This window comes from Anabrus simplex, chromosome 13 (genome assembly GCF_040414725.1).
Source record: "Anabrus simplex isolate iqAnaSimp1 chromosome 13, ASM4041472v1, whole genome shotgun sequence".
In the NCBI taxonomy this organism is placed as follows: Eukaryota; Metazoa; Arthropoda; class Insecta; order Orthoptera; family Tettigoniidae; genus Anabrus; species Anabrus simplex.
Window position 1 is genome coordinate 12,508,779 of NC_090277.1, and position 15,863 is coordinate 12,524,641.

The 15,863-nt window shown below is 41.6% G+C and overlaps 1 protein-coding gene across 1 annotated transcript in view; it reads right to left on the reverse strand.

The window, feature by feature from the left end:
- Positions 1-15,863, reverse strand: part of LOC137502861 (uncharacterized) — a 435,934-nt gene that overhangs the window by 166,729 nt on the left and 253,342 nt on the right. The window contains exon 6 of the mRNA XM_068230018.1: positions 1,576-1,727. Coding sequence (XP_068086119.1) covers positions 1,576-1,727 — 152 coding nt within the window. The remainder of the gene's footprint in view (positions 1-1,575; positions 1,728-15,863) is intronic.

Here is a 15,863-nt window from a genome sequence, read left to right on the forward strand (position 1 = left end):
ACCGACGTGCATCCCGTCCTAGCATTCTCCACTCATGAACTTTAACACAAGTTCCCTGCAAGTTCTCTGACTTCAATCCTACCATTCTGCTATTCATTAACTTTACTGCAAGTTCCTTGCAAGTTCCTCAACTTCTAACTAGCATTCTGCTATTACAAACTTTACTACAAGTTCCACTTGTAATTCTATGTACTACAGATAGTCATCAGCTATCACGGACAATCATTCATTCGAGCAGCCTATCTGATCAGATAGAACTCAATGTACATACCAATATTAGTGTATATAATTGTAAATAATTCCCAAGCCATCAGTCTGCTAATTTATGTTATTAATTAACGTATCCAAGCACTTCAAACATAAAGACAAATTTTGTTTCTTTTATGTACATACTGTATGAACATTTCCAAATATATTTTTATGTTGTGCTTGGTATATCAAGTTCCTTGTATACAACAGATCCAACCCACAATGCCCCACCTTCCCAGAAACTATCTTAAAACAATTGTATATACTGCCCAAGGGACTGCTTCTGAAACACAATTCTGAATCGATGATGCTTGTTGTATAAAGGTGTCCAAAATCCAAGTCAACAGCCCCTCATAATGGTACTTATCGCTAGTAAAGTAGAATCATGGTATTTCTCATGTAGCGGTACTAATCACAAGTAACATAGATGCACGGTGTTCCTCACATTGTGGTACTACTCACAGGTAGTGCAGACCTATGGTGTTTCTCACATATTTGTACTGATCACAGGGACTCGTACTAGCCCGTGGTGTTCATCTCGCGTGTACTAATCACAGGCAAACGCCCAGGCCCGTGATGTTGAAACACCCCAGTGAGGATAATCTCATTTTTTCCTCTTTGGTGTGTTCCCACTGAACCTGAACAAAGAAGAGCCTCCGTCATAGTGGTGGATAATATAGATGGGTACTATAAACCCATAGTGATCCACCCACAGACCAATGGTATTCCTCACATAGTGGTACACATTGCAAAAAAAAAAGTCGTCTTATTGTGTTCCATGTGTGATGGTACTATTTACAGGTAATCTCGTGGTTCTAATATCATCATCCCTTGGTCTTCCCTTTTAGTCACCTCTCACGACAGGCAGGGAATACCGTGGGTGTAGTCTTCATCCACATCCCCCACCCACAGAGGGTACTCCTCTGTTCTCTGTTGGTCTCTTCACATCTTCATGTGAACCTGAGGTTACCTCTTCCTCTCTTGCCATGTATCATTAACTATAAAACTACTGTGCCAGTAGAGATGGTCAATTCACTGGTCTCTCATTGTTGGTAGCAGAGATCTCCTTACACCTACTCTTGTAAAAAAAATTTTTTCTGACCATTCCAGCACCACATCTCAAGTGCTGCCAGACATCTCTTATCACACGCAACAACAGTCCATGTTTCCTAGCTATACAAGGACACACACAAGACATAGCAAATTTTTATATGATATGATTAAATTTCAGCAATTAAAATAACAAGAAACATTTGGTGTTTTACTTCTCATGTCTCTCTGGCTTCAGAAAGCTGCCAAGAGCTGGCTAGTTGTTCACTACTTTACCATTGCCGGTGCAGGGTGGATGTCTCTGTCCTTCAGAAAGGTGTAGATCATGCGAGCCTCGTTCACAATCCCCTTGTCCATCAAGTCGAACATCAAGTTCACTCCTATTGTGCACAGCAGATGAAGCAAGGGCAATGACTTCTGTTCTCTGTCTGGAAAAGACAAAAAAATGAAGTTCAGAGGACGATGTCTTTACCGATCTGGTTGGAAAAGAACCCTTCAGCTGGATTAAAAAAAAAGGTCAAACAAACAATATTAAAATAAAGGGCCTATCTGGCAATTGATGATACCTTAAGATATTTCATCATGTTTGAAATTATATTTCAGAATAGAAATACACAATTTGTTAACCCTTTTAGGACCAGGTATATTCAAGAGGGAAGCACTTAAGAGGACCAGTTGTTCAGCATGTGTTATGGTGAAAAAGACTCAGGCATTCAAGGCATGTTTTTCACATCTCCTCTCAGAAATCTATAACTTAAGTTGTAATATAGGTTTCTTCAAGTGTTTTTTTTTTTTTTTTTCCTCCAAAATCTTGAGAAACAATCCATCTTCTTAAGGCAACTAAACAGTTTATCCTCTTAACTGGGCATGACGATTTAATTCATCTGCCAATAGTTGCTACCGAATTGGGTAATAAAGAGTTAACTCGTCTAGAGCCTTCAAAAACTGTTACCTGCTGGGCGGGACGTGTTATCTCGTGTTGTTGAGTGTAGTAGTGTTTGCTACTGAATGCATGATTCGAAGCAGTGTATCGATTCATTCAAGTGTCCGAGTGAATCGATTCACAAGAACGGCGAGCTCATGGCACATGATTCAGCTTACTCAGCATGGACAGTGCAGAGTGGCGCACTCACGGCTCACTAGTGGTCGTTGGCTGGAAGCCAAGCTTCCGCTGCAGCGAGACAGTGAATCATGGCACACCAAAAGAATCATGCAAAAGTACGGCTCAGTGAGACACAACACACACACAGTTCATTATCGATACACTGGACATTGCAAGAAATCGCCTTCATTTTCCGTATCAAATCCTATTTACAAAGACTTATAACAATAATAAATCTTCCACCTTTTTGATACTTATATTTGCATTTTAGCAAATTAATTACACACAGTACATGTTTTCTTTTTTAGAACATCTTCAGCTGTTTACATAGCTTAGGTGAATCACTAAGTGTTTATCTTTTTGAGTACATTATAATCAGGTACCTTGTTCTTAAATCCTGCGTAAATATAAACTGAATTAAAATGAATTATAAACAACGTGGTGGTTAAATGGGTTAGTGAAATGAGACAGAATGGGTGTACTTATAGTTAGCCTATTTTTAAAACTATTCAGCTGTTGTTAAAAAGTTTCCAGCACTTTTAAACTAAAATATTTCGCTTGTCTTCCAGTAAAAAGTTTTAAAAAAATGTATGACTTTCCTTGACACTGTTCTGAATGTTGTTCACTCCCTCCAAGGTGGCTGCTATTTGTTTTTGAACTTACTTAATACTTAATATCCAAAGCTGATAATGGGGGGACAATAGTAGTTTTAGTAGTATTAGAAAAACAAAAACTTTTTTCAGCAATAGCACTTTTTCAGAAATAGATTGAGACCCTACAATTAGTACTCAGAAAAGGTTAAAAACAATACTAAAAAACACAACCTTCATTTTAAGTGAACAAGATGTCCAGAAACTGATTAATATGAATCCCGGTCTTCCAACTGCAAGGGCCTTACCCAAGTTACATAAAGAAGGAATACCCATAAGACCAGTTATAAACTTCCGCAGCAGTTCTACTTATAAAACATCTCAATACATACATACATACATACATACATACATACATTACATACATACATACACTTCTAACCAAACATTACATTTTTTACAACAAAACACCAATAAAAAATTCTGTAGATTTTTGCAAAGTTCTTAAGAAAATTAAATTAGCACCACATCATGCAACATGCTCCTTTGACATCAAGGACATGTATACAAATATTCCAGTGGAAGAAACAATAAAAATAATTAAGAAGAATCTAATCGAACATAAGCAACTCAGCATACCAGAAATAGAAGATTTCATTCATATACTTAAATTTGTTACGAAACACAATTATTTCACTTTTATTAAGATATATAGACAGGAAGGCCTTCATATGGGAGCTTCTGCTCCTGGCATTTTAGCCAATATTTATCTAGATTATCTCGAACATACCAAAATAATAGGACAAATAGAGGGTCTCAATTTATGGGTACACTTTGTAGATGACACTTTTGTAGTAATATATCATAGAATGAACAACAGTGAAGATGTTGTTGTTGTTGTTGTTGTTGTTGTTTGAGTCATCAGTCCATAGACTGGTTTGATGCAGCCCTTCATGCCACCCTATCCTGTGCTAACCTTTTCATTTCTACGTAACTATTGCATCCTACATCTGCTCTAATCTGCTTGTCATATTCATACCTTGGTCTACCCCTACCGTTTTTACCACCTTCACTTCCTTCAAAACCAACTGAACAAGTCCTGAGTGTCTTAAGATGTGTCCTATCATTCTATCTCTTCTTCTCGTCAAATTTAGCCAAATCGATCTCCTCTCACCAATTCGATTCAGTATCTCTTCATTCGTGATTCGATCTATCCATCTCACCTTCAGCATTCTTCTGTAACACCACATTTCAAAAGCTTCTATTCTCATTCTTTCTGAGCTTGTTATCGTCCATGTTTCACTTCCATACAATGCCACGCTCCACACGAAAGTCTTCAAAAACATCTTTCTAATTCCGATATCAATGTTTGAAGTGAGCAAATTTCTTTTCTTAAGAAAGCTCTTCCTTGCTTGTGCTAGTCTGCATTTTATGTCCTCCTTACTTCTGCCATCGTTAGTTATTTTACTACCCAAGTAACAATATTCATCTACTTCCTTTAAGACTTCATTTCCTAATCTAATATTTCCTACATCACCTGCCTTCGTTCGACTGCACATCAGTACTTTTGTTTTGGACTTATTTATTTTCATCTTGGACTCCTTACCCAAGACTTCATCCATACCATTCAGCAACTTCGAGATCTTCTGCAGTCTCAGATAAAATAACAATATCATCGGCAAATCTCAAGGTTTTGATTTCCTCTCATTGGACTGTGATTCCCTTTCCAAATTTCTCTTTGATTTCCTTTACTGCCTGTTCTATGTACACATTGAAAAGAAGAGGGGACAAACTGCAGCCTTGCCACACTCCTTTCTGGATTGCTGCTTCTTTTTCAAAGCCCTCGATTCTTATCACTGCAGACTGATTTTTATACAGATTGTAGATAATTCTTCGTTCTCGGTATCTGATCCCTATCATCTTCAGAATCATAAATAACTTGGTCCAATCAACTTTATCGAATGCCTTTTCTAGATCTACAAATGCCATGTACGTCGGCTTGTCCTTCTTGATTCGATCCTCTAAGATCAGACGTAAAGTCAGAATTGCTTCACGTGTTCCTACATTTCTTCTGAAGCCAAATTGATCTTCTCCCAACTCAGCTTCAACTTGTTTTTCCGTTCTTCTGTAAATAATACATGTCAAAATTTTGCAGGCATGAGATACTAAACTAATGGTGCGGTAGTTTTCACACCTGTCAGCACCAGCTTTCTTGGGAATAGGTATAACAACATTCTTCCGAAAATCGGATGGGACTTCTCCTGTCTCATACATCTTGCACACTAAATGAAATAACCTTGCCATGCTGGTTTCTCCTAAGGCAGTCAGTAATTCAGAGGGAATGTCATCAATTCCAGGTGCCTTGTTCCTATTTAGGTCACTCACAGCTCTGTCGATCTCCGACTTCAAAATTGGGTCGCCCATTTCATCATCATCAATAGCCTCTTCATGTTCCAGAACGAAATTATCTACATCTTTACCTTGATACAACTGTTGGATATGCTCCTGACATCTTTCTGCTTTGTCTTCTTTCCCTAGAAGTGGCTTTCAATCTGAGCTCTTAATATTCATACACCTAGATTTCCTTTCTCCAAAGGTTTCCTTGATTTTCCACTATGCACCATCTACCTTTCACAGGACCATACAGCCTTCGACATCCTTGCACTTCTCCTTCAGCCATTCTTCCTTAGCTACCTTGCACTTTCTATCAACTTGATTTTTTAATCGCCTGTATTCTTTTCTCCCCTCTTCATTTCTAGCATTCTTGTATTTTCATCGTTCATCAATCAGGTCTAGTATCCTTTGAGTTATCCATTGATTCTTAGTTGATCTTTTCTTATTTCCTAACATTTCTTCAGCAGCCCTACTGAATTCATTTTCCATGACTATCCACTCTTCCTCTATAGTGTTTCCTTCAGCCTTTTTATTTAGTCCTTGTGCAACATGTTCCTTGAAACAATCCTTCACACTCTTTTCTTTCAACTTGTCTGGAGCCCATCTTTTTGCATTCTTTCCTTTCTTCAATTTGTTCAACTTCAGATGGCATTTCATGACCAACAAGTTGTGGTCAGAGTCCACGTCTGCTCCTGGGAAAGTTTTGCAATCCAACACCTGGTTTCTGAATCTCTGCCTAATCATAATGAAGTCTATTTGATACCTTCCAGTGTCTCCAGGCCTCGTCCACGTATACAGCCGTTGTTTGTGGTGTTCGAACCAAGTATTGGCAAGGACTAAATTATGATCAGTGCAGAATTCAACCAGCCGACTTCCTCTTTCGTTCCTTTTTCCCAATCCAAATTCTCCTACTGTACTACCTTCGCTTCCTTGGCCTACCACTGCATTCCAGTCTCCCATCACAATTAGATTCTCGTCACCATTTACATATTGTATTAAATCTTCTATCTCCTCGTATATTCTTTCGATTTCTTCATCATCCTCTGAACTAGTAGGCATATAGACCTGCACTATTGTGGTGGGCATTGGTTTGGTGTCTATCTTGACGACAATAATTCTTTCACTATGCTGGTCGTAGTAGCTTACCCGCTGCCCTATTTTCTTATTCATTATTAAACCAACTCCTGCATTTCCCCTGTTTGATTTTGTGTTGATAATTCGGTAATCGCCTGACCAAAAATCTTGTTCTTCCTGCCAACGTACTTCACTTATACCAACTACATCTAACTTTAGCCTGTTCAGATTCTCTAACCTACCACAACGATTCAAACTTCTAACATTCCACGCTCCGACTCACAGAATGTCGGTATCCATCTTCCTGATGATCGCCCCCTCTCGTGTAGTCCCCACCCGGAGATCCAAATGGGGGACTAGTTTACCTCCGGAATATTTTACCCGGGTGGAAGCCATCATCAGTACATCATTCATACAGAGAGAGCTGCATGTCCTCGGGAGTTAGTTACGGGTGTAGTTTCCCGTTGCTTTCAGCCGTGTAGCAGTATCAACACTGCTAAGCCATGTTGAGTATTATTACAAGGCTGTATCAGTCAATCATCTAGACTGCCGCCCTTGCAACTACCGAAAGGCTGCTACCCCCCATTCGATGAACCATTCGTTAGTCTGGTCTCTCAACAGATACCCATCCGATATGGTTGCACCTGCGGCTCGGCTATCTGCATCATTGGGACACGCAAGCCTCCCCACCGTGGCAAGGTCACATGGTTCGCAGAGGAGGACAGTGAAGATATCCTCAATAAATTAAATACATTGGATTCTAGAGTAAAGTTTACAATAGAAGAAGAAAAAGAAGGTTCCATAAACATTTTAGACATAAATATAAGACAAGATAAGGAAGAGTTTGTTTTCAAGATACATAGAAAACCCACCTTTATTCCTATCACAATAAAGAACTACTCATTGCATCCGGAATCACAGAAAAGATCGGCTTACTACAGTTACATATATAGAGCATTTTATATACTCCTCTCCCACACGGAACAAGAAAAAGAACTGCTCTCTATCTGTAAACAAGCCCAATATAATTGATTTGGACTAAATATGGTAAACAAAATAATCAGAAAATTCAAACAGAAGTTTCACACTAATCTACCTGAAATAAAGAAGAAATATAAATACACCAAGTTTACTTTCAACAATCCTAATATATATATACAGTAACACCACCTCTGCGAACCATGTGACCTTGCCACGGTGGGGAGGCTTGCGTGTCTCAATGATGCAGATAGCCGAGCCGCAGGTGCAACCATATCGGATGGGTATCCGCTGAGAGACCAGACTAACAAATGGTTCATCGAAAGGGGGGTAGCAGCCTTTCGGTAGTTGCAAGGGTGGCAGTCTAGATGATTGACTGATACGGCCTTGAAATAATACTCAACATGGCTTAGCTTTGTTGATACTGCTACACGGCTGAAAGCAACGGGAAACTACAGCCGTAACTAACTCCCGAGGACATGCAGCTCTCTCTGCATGAATGATGTACTGATGATGGCTTCCTTCCGGGTAAAATATTCCGGAGGTAAACTAGTCCCCCATTCGGATCTCCGGGTGGGGACTACACGAGAGGGGGCGATCATCAGGAAGATGGATACTGACATACTGCGAGTCGGAGCGTGCAATGTTAGAAGTTTGAATCGTTGTGGCAGGTTAGAGATTCTGAAAAGGGAGATGGATAGGCTAAAGTTAGATGTTGATATATTGTATTGAAAAGGTGGAAACATTTAAGTTATTATTATTATTATTACTTAAAGTTAGATGTAGTTGGTATAAGTGAAGTACGTTGGCAGGAAGAACAAGATTTTTGGTCAGGCGACTACCGAATTATCAACACAAAATCAAACAGCGGAAATGCAGGTGTTGGTTTAATAATGAATAAGAAAATAGAGCAGCGGGTAAGCTACTACGACCAGCATAGTGAAAGAATTATTGTCGTCAAGATAGACACCAAACCACATTAGTGCAGGTCTATATGCCTACTAGTTCAGCGGATGATGAAGAAATCGAAAGAATATACGAGGAGATAGAAGATTTAATACAATATGTAAAAGGTGACGAGAATCTAATTGTGATGGGAGACTGGAATGCAGTGGTAGACCGAGGAAGAGAAGGTAGTACAGTAGGAGAATTTGGATTGGGACAAAGGAATGAAAGAGGAAGTCGGCTGGTTGAATCCTGCACTGATCATAATTTAGTCCTTGCCAATACTTGGTTCAAACACCACAAACAACGGCTGTATACGTGGACGAGACCTGGAGACACTGGAAGGTATCAAATAGACTTCATTATAATTAGGCAGAGATTCAGAAACCAGGTGTTGGATTGCAAAACTTTCCCGAAGCAGACGTGGACTCTGACCACAACTTGTTGGTCATGAAATGCCATCTGAAGTTGAACAAATTGAAGAAAGGAAAGAATGCAAAAAGATGGGATCCAGACAAGTTGAAAGAAAAGAGTGTGAAGGATTGTTTCAAGGAACATGTTGCACAAGGACTAAATGAAAAGGCTGAAGGAAACACTATAGAGGAAGAGTGGATAGTCATGAAAAATGAAGTTAGTAGGGCTGTTGAAGAAATGTTAGGAAGGAAGAAAAGATCAACTGAGAATCAGTGGATAACTCAGGAGATACTAAACCTGATTGATGAACGACGAAAATACAAGAATGCTAGAAATGAAAATGAAGAGGGAAGAAAAGAATACAGGCGATTAAAGAATCAAGTGGAGAGAAAGTGCAAGGTAGCTAAGGAAGAATGGCTGAAGGAGAAGTGCAAGGATGTCGAAGGCTGTATGGTCCTGGGAAAGGTAGATGGTGCATAGTGGAAAATCAAGGAAACCTTTGGAGAAAGGAAATCTAGGTGTATGAATATTAAGAGCTCAGATGGAAAGCCACTTCTAGGGAAAGAAGACAAAGCAGAAAGATGTCAGGAGTATATCCAACAGTTGTATCAGGGTAAAGATGTAGATAATTTGGCTCTGGAACATGAAGAGGCTGTTGATGCTGATGAAATGTGAGACCCAATTTTGAGGTCAGAGTTTGACAGAGCTGTGAGTGACCTAAATAGGAACAAGGCACCTGGAATTGATGACATTCCCTCTGAATTACTGACTGCCTTAGGAGACACCGGCATGGCAAGGTTATTTCATTTAGTGTGCAAGATGTATGAGACAGGAGAAGTCCCATCCGATTTTCGAAAGAATGTTGTTATACCTATCGCCAAGAAAGCCGGTGCTGACAGGTGTGAAAACTACTGCACCATTAGTTTAGTATCTCATGCCTGCAAAATTTTAACACGTATTTTTTACAGAAGAATGGAAAAACAAGTTGAAGCTGAGTTGGGAGAAGATCAATTTGGCTTCAGAAGAAATGTAGGAACACGTGAAGCAATCCTGACTTTACGTCTGATCTTAGAGGATGGAATCAAGAAGGACAAGCCCACGTACATGGCATTTGTAGATCTAGAAAAGGCATTCGATAATGTTGATTGGACCAAGCTATATATGATTCTGAAGATGATAGGGATCAGATACCGAGAACGAAGAATTATCTACAATCTGTATAAAAATCAGTCTGCAGTGATAAGAATCGAGGGCTTTGAAAAAGAAGTAGCATTCCAGAAAGGAGTGAGGCAAGGCTGCAGTTTGTCCCCCCTCCTTTTTAATGTTTACATAGAACAGGCAGTAAAGGAAATCAAAGAGAAATTTGGAAAGGAAATCACAATCCAAGGAGTGGAAATCAAAACCTTGAGATTTGCCGATGATATTGTTATTTTATCTGAGACTGCAGAAGATCTCAAGAAGTTGCTGAATGGTATGGATGAAGTCTTGGGTAAGGAGTACAAGATGAAAATAAATAAGTCCAAAACAAAAGTAATGGAGTGCAGTCGAACGAAGGCAGGTGATGTAGGAAATATTAGATTAGGAAATGAAGTCTTAAAGGAAGTAGATGAATATTGTTACTGCTGCACCAAGTAAAATTGGCAGCGATGTGGAAATAAGGAAGGTGCGGGCTTCAAGACCGAAGGCTGAATACCAGTGACGGGCAAGGAGAGCCATAACGCAGTCAGCGAAAACCGAGTCGTTGTAATGCTGAACATTTATTACAATAATAAGTGCGCACAAATAAAGTCCGTATTCATTGGGGGACCTGCCCTCCAACAATTCAAATATTACAACTCTCAATTCTCAATTCTTAACAAACTCCTTTTAGTGACAACATGTTGAATTAAAAGAAACCCCGTTAACACATTAACTTTTACAGAAGCAAACCCTCTTACTATTCTATTTACTGAGGCTCTTAGCCTCTATTAACAAGAGAACAAATACGTTACATTCTCAATATAAGGCAACTCCCTCCCTAAGCCTAACGTTGGTTGGTAAGCTTTCCTACCTCCACGCTCGCGGCTAGATGACCAAGCTGCTTGCTCGCTCCAAGCGAACTGAACGAAGTTTACTGCGAGCACTGTGCCATCCCTCGGCAGAGGCGAGGAAGGGCAAGGTGGAGAGAGAACACGACAAGTGCGCAGGTCGGAGGAAGGCTTGCCAATACAACTTGGAGGGTGCCACCAGGGCGGAAATAATTTCACATTTCCCTGGGGCCATAAGGGAACGGGACAACATTTGTACTTTATTAAGATAGGAAGAAAAAACACACATGTTACAAAGATATAATATATGCAGATCAATCTGTATGAATTGTAAATTTAAAAGTTCATGACGAAGAAGAGTTCCTCTTGGTACAGACCTCCCTCCCTAAGTTTCCAACCAGGTTGGAAAAAGTCTTTCTTCTTCTACTTTAGACACCACAAGAGCTCTTGATAAAAGGTTCTTTTTTCCCAAACAAATAAATAACAGTTTGCTTAAGCAATTAAAAACACTTGGAGAAAGAGTCTTTGCTTAGGATACACCAACAACTGGCCTAACATTTCATTAGGTAAACACCTTTTAGCTTGGCGAAAGGCAATAAAAGCCAGTCCGTGAAAATCCATATTTCAAGATGCACATCTCAAAGATTAGAATAAGTTGAAGGAGAATCGCCGGGCGAGCTACCGGCTTGCAAGTCCAAGTGACGACGAAACTGGCATGGCTCAAAACGAATGACGAATGCCGAACACGCGGCAACCAGGCACACCAAGATGCAATAAGCCAGATGGACGATGCGTGCCACAACTGGCGGCGAATGCTAGCCAGCGCCAAACATACAACATGCAGAAAAACGGCCCGGAAGGACGGCCGATGGAGTCAGCGCATGCCAAAACACGCCCACATGAGGGGCCCTTCTCACGGAGCGACGGCGAAGATGGAACCTCCATAATGCTGAAACATACAAGTTTAAGGCCAGCAGTTTTGTCTTCACAAGAGCCGATAAGATGTAAGAGTCAAGGTGGAGGAAGACAATCCCGGGTCAGCGCGCCGGGCGTGGAGGTAGGAGGCTAGGTAGGGCTGCAGGAGGGCTCACATACCAAATTTAAAAACTCTTACAAACTAAGTAAAATACAACTCCCTATAAAATACAGAAGTTAGCAAAACAACAGGGGAACAAACCCTGCAAACATGAACACCACAGACGTATCGGTTCTCGCCAACCAATTAAAGCAAAACTTCATTGAGCAGATTGAAGCTGAGAAAGATGAACACGAAAAACTCCCTCGGTCACGGGGTCTCTCACCAACAGGGTGACCGGGGTAAGAAAATCAATAATCCGGAAAGGACCACGGAACCTGGGTGCCAACTTCCCAGAGGGAACAAAATTCTTAATGAATACCTCATCCCCGACAGCCAGGCTGGTAGGCTGACGCCCCTTATCGTAGCGCTCCTTCTTCCTCTGGTAGGAGACCTGAAGATTCTCTTTAGCTTTCTTCCAGTTCGTGCGAATATTAAGAGGATCCACCCTCTCAGGCAACAAATCATCAATATGCCACAAATTGGAAAGCGGCGAGTTCGGAAGAAACGAAAACATGAGAGAGAAAAGGGAAAACTGGTGCGCCACATGCACCGCAGTATTAAAAGCATACGCCAGCCACGGCAAAGTGGTGTCCCACCTCTGAACATCGTGGTGATGGAAAGCAATGAGGGCCGAGCGTAAATTCCTATTAACTCTCTCCGCGTACGAAGGCTGGGGGTAGTAAGGGGAAGTCGTGACGTGAGTAATCGACAGGCTAAAACAGAAGTTCTTAAATAGATTAGACGTAAAGGCTTTAGCATTGTCTGAAACCAAATACTGGCTAGGACCAAATGATGAAAATATGGTTTTTAAACATCTAATGGTTGTTTCAGCGTTGGCCATCCTCGTCGGAAATAACCATGTAAAACGAGTGAAGCCATCCACGCAGACCAATATAAACCTATTTGATTCAGATTTCGATCTCGGGAGAGATCCTACGAAATCAATATATAGACGTTGCATAGGACGGGTAGCTTGGGTAGAGGATAGCAACCCAACCCGAGAATTAACACATGGCTTACTAATCCTACAAATCTTACAAGCCTTGACAAGTTCGCGAACGTCTCCGTCCATTCCCTTCCAGATGAAATTTTCCCTGATCTTCTCCCTTGTTTTAAATACTCCCTGATGACCTGCGAGGGGAGTTTCATGAAAATACTTAAAGATCATAGGGACCAACACAGATGGAATTACAACCTTCATCTTACGATCATGACGGGAGGGGCAACAAAGAACTCCGTTCCTCAATACATACGGATCGACAATTTTCCCATCCTTCAAGTCTTGGACGATAGGAGCCAAGAGCGGATCTTCCAATTGAAATTTACCTATATCGTGATACAAGAGAGGGGTATCAGATAAAATCGCTCCAACCAAGGATATTGCTAGAGAGGACTCAGAAGGACCTGGTTCGTCATCAAGAATAGGTTGTTCAGAAAACATCCTGCTGAGAGTATCCGCTACAATGTTCTCAGAGCCCCGAATATGACGGACGTTGAATTGAAAGGCGGAAATTCTAATGGCCCAACGAGCCAAGCGACCAGTTTTCCGTGGTTTCCCAAGCACCCAACTTAACGCCTGGTTGTCAGTTTCAAGCTCAAACTTAACATGCTCTAGGTACACACGAAAGCGTTCTAGAGCAAAAAGAACAGCCAAGCCTTCAAGCTCGTACACGGAGTACTTAGCTTCTAAAGGGGTAAGAGCCCGTGAAGCATAAGCAATGGGGCGTCTCCCTAACTCAGATTCCTGGAGCAAAACGGCTGCGACAGCTGACGAAGAAGCGTCGGTTTGCACTATGAAGACCTTAGTGAAATCCGGCATAGCTAACACCGGAGCGTTAGAAATGGCCAGCTTGAGATCGTCAAAAGCAGCCTGCTGAGAAGCTCCCCACTGAAACCTCACTCCCTTACGCCGGAGTGCATTAAGAGGGGCCGCACGACTGGCAAAATTCGGGATGAATTTTCGGAAGAAGTTAACCATTCCGACAAAGCGGGACACACCTTTCACATCCTGCGGAGGAGGAAAATCCTGAATGGCCTGAGTGCGGGAGTGATCGACCGAGACACCGTTATTATGCCCCAAAAAGGACATCTGAGGTTTGGCGAACGAGACCTTGGACAATTTGACTGTCAAGCCAGCCTTCCTCAGGCGTGACAATACTTCATCGAGGTGCTGGAGATGATCCTCGAACGTCTCCGAATACAAAACTACGTCATCAAGATAGTGATAAAGGAAGTCAAATTTAATGTCGGAAAACAACTGATCAAGGAGTCTCGTGAGAACGGCGGCGCCTGTCGAGATCCCAAAAGGCAGCCGGCAAAATTCATAAAGGTTCCAGTCCATCGCGAAGGCCGTCAGATGACGAGACTCCTCCGCGAGCGGAATCTGGTAATAAGCTTGATTGAGGTCCAGGACAGTGAAGTACCTCGCCCTCTTGAACCATGAAAAACACGTATGTAAATCCGGGAGTGGGACAGACTGCAAGACCACTTTACGATTAAGAGCCCTGTAATCCAAAACAGGCCTATAACCACCCTGGGGCTTGGGCACCAGGAAAATGGGGGAAGAGTAAGCCGAAGTAGAGGGCCGGATGATCCCTTCCTCAAGCATGTTGTTAATGATCTCCTTTAATGCCTGCATCTTAGGAGGAGATAAACGGTAGGGCGGAAATCTGACAGGGACCGAATCCGTGACCTCTATTTTATACTCTAAGATATTCGTCATCCCCAATTTCTCAGTAAACACATCCGGGTAGGCCTCGCACAACTCCCTAATACGCTGCGCCTCATCCTCAGTCAAATGGCTAAGATCTGACACCACTTCGTCCTGAGGCGGCGATACCGACGACGCTGAAGCAGAATTACTAATGTGCAAAGGTATTTTATTCATTTGTGAAAACTTAAACCAAAATGAACGCTCCTGAATATCTAAGACTAAACCAGAATGATCGAAAAAATTTGAACCAAGAATGACAGGATACGGTAAATTACTCGCAACTTACAAGGAAAATTTCCAAGTAAAATTGGAAAGACGAATTTTACATTTTACCAGTCCCAGGACTTCAATTCTGGAAGAATTGGCTGATACAAACGAATGCAAAACCGGAGATAAATGAGGAAATTTACAGACAGCTTTATGTAAAGCAAACCATCTTTCACTAATAAATGACACCACACTACCAGAATCAAGAAGGGCCGAAACGGGCTCATTGTTTATTTCGACCTCAACCAACGGACTCAAACCTTTAATTTCCGTAGATATCTCTAAACAGCCCACAGGGCAAATAGGAGCCGGTTCACCAAACGAACAAGATGTTTGATTAATAACAGGGGAAGGCGAGGCGGTACCATTGTCCTGCACCACCTCCCGCTGTAGTCAAGAGCTATTTGAATGGGTGGTACAATGTCGCGCAAGATGACCTGCGACCCCGCACCGAAAGCATACAATATTACTGGTTCTGGGCGGAACCTCTACCCTAGAACCAGCACTAGCACCCTGACTGTTGTTACGAGACCGAGAGGGGCATTTATTACGCAAATGATTAGAAGCACCACAATTATAACACTTTCTTAATAAGTTAGGCTTACGAACCACCACAGACTCCCTGTCATTAGAACCAACTGGGGGCAAGCTAGCAATACGAAGTGAGTCCGCATGGCGAACACCTTCAGCCGATACCACTATCGCTTCGAGCTCCGCAAAACTGTGAGGTTGAGCAGCAAAACAAAGACAGGAGCGGTATAACGGGGAAATGCCCTCTACGATCGTGAGAACGATCTCCTCTTCTGTATAATGTAACGCAAACACCCTAGCGTAAAATTTAACATCAGCAACATATTCTGTTAAAGGCTCGTCCGAGCGTTGAACCCTGAAATAAAATTTCAGCACTAGAGAGCTGAGAGCCCTAGCCGGAATAAAATGAGTAAGCAAATAAGCATGAAACTGCTGAAGTGACAACTGATCA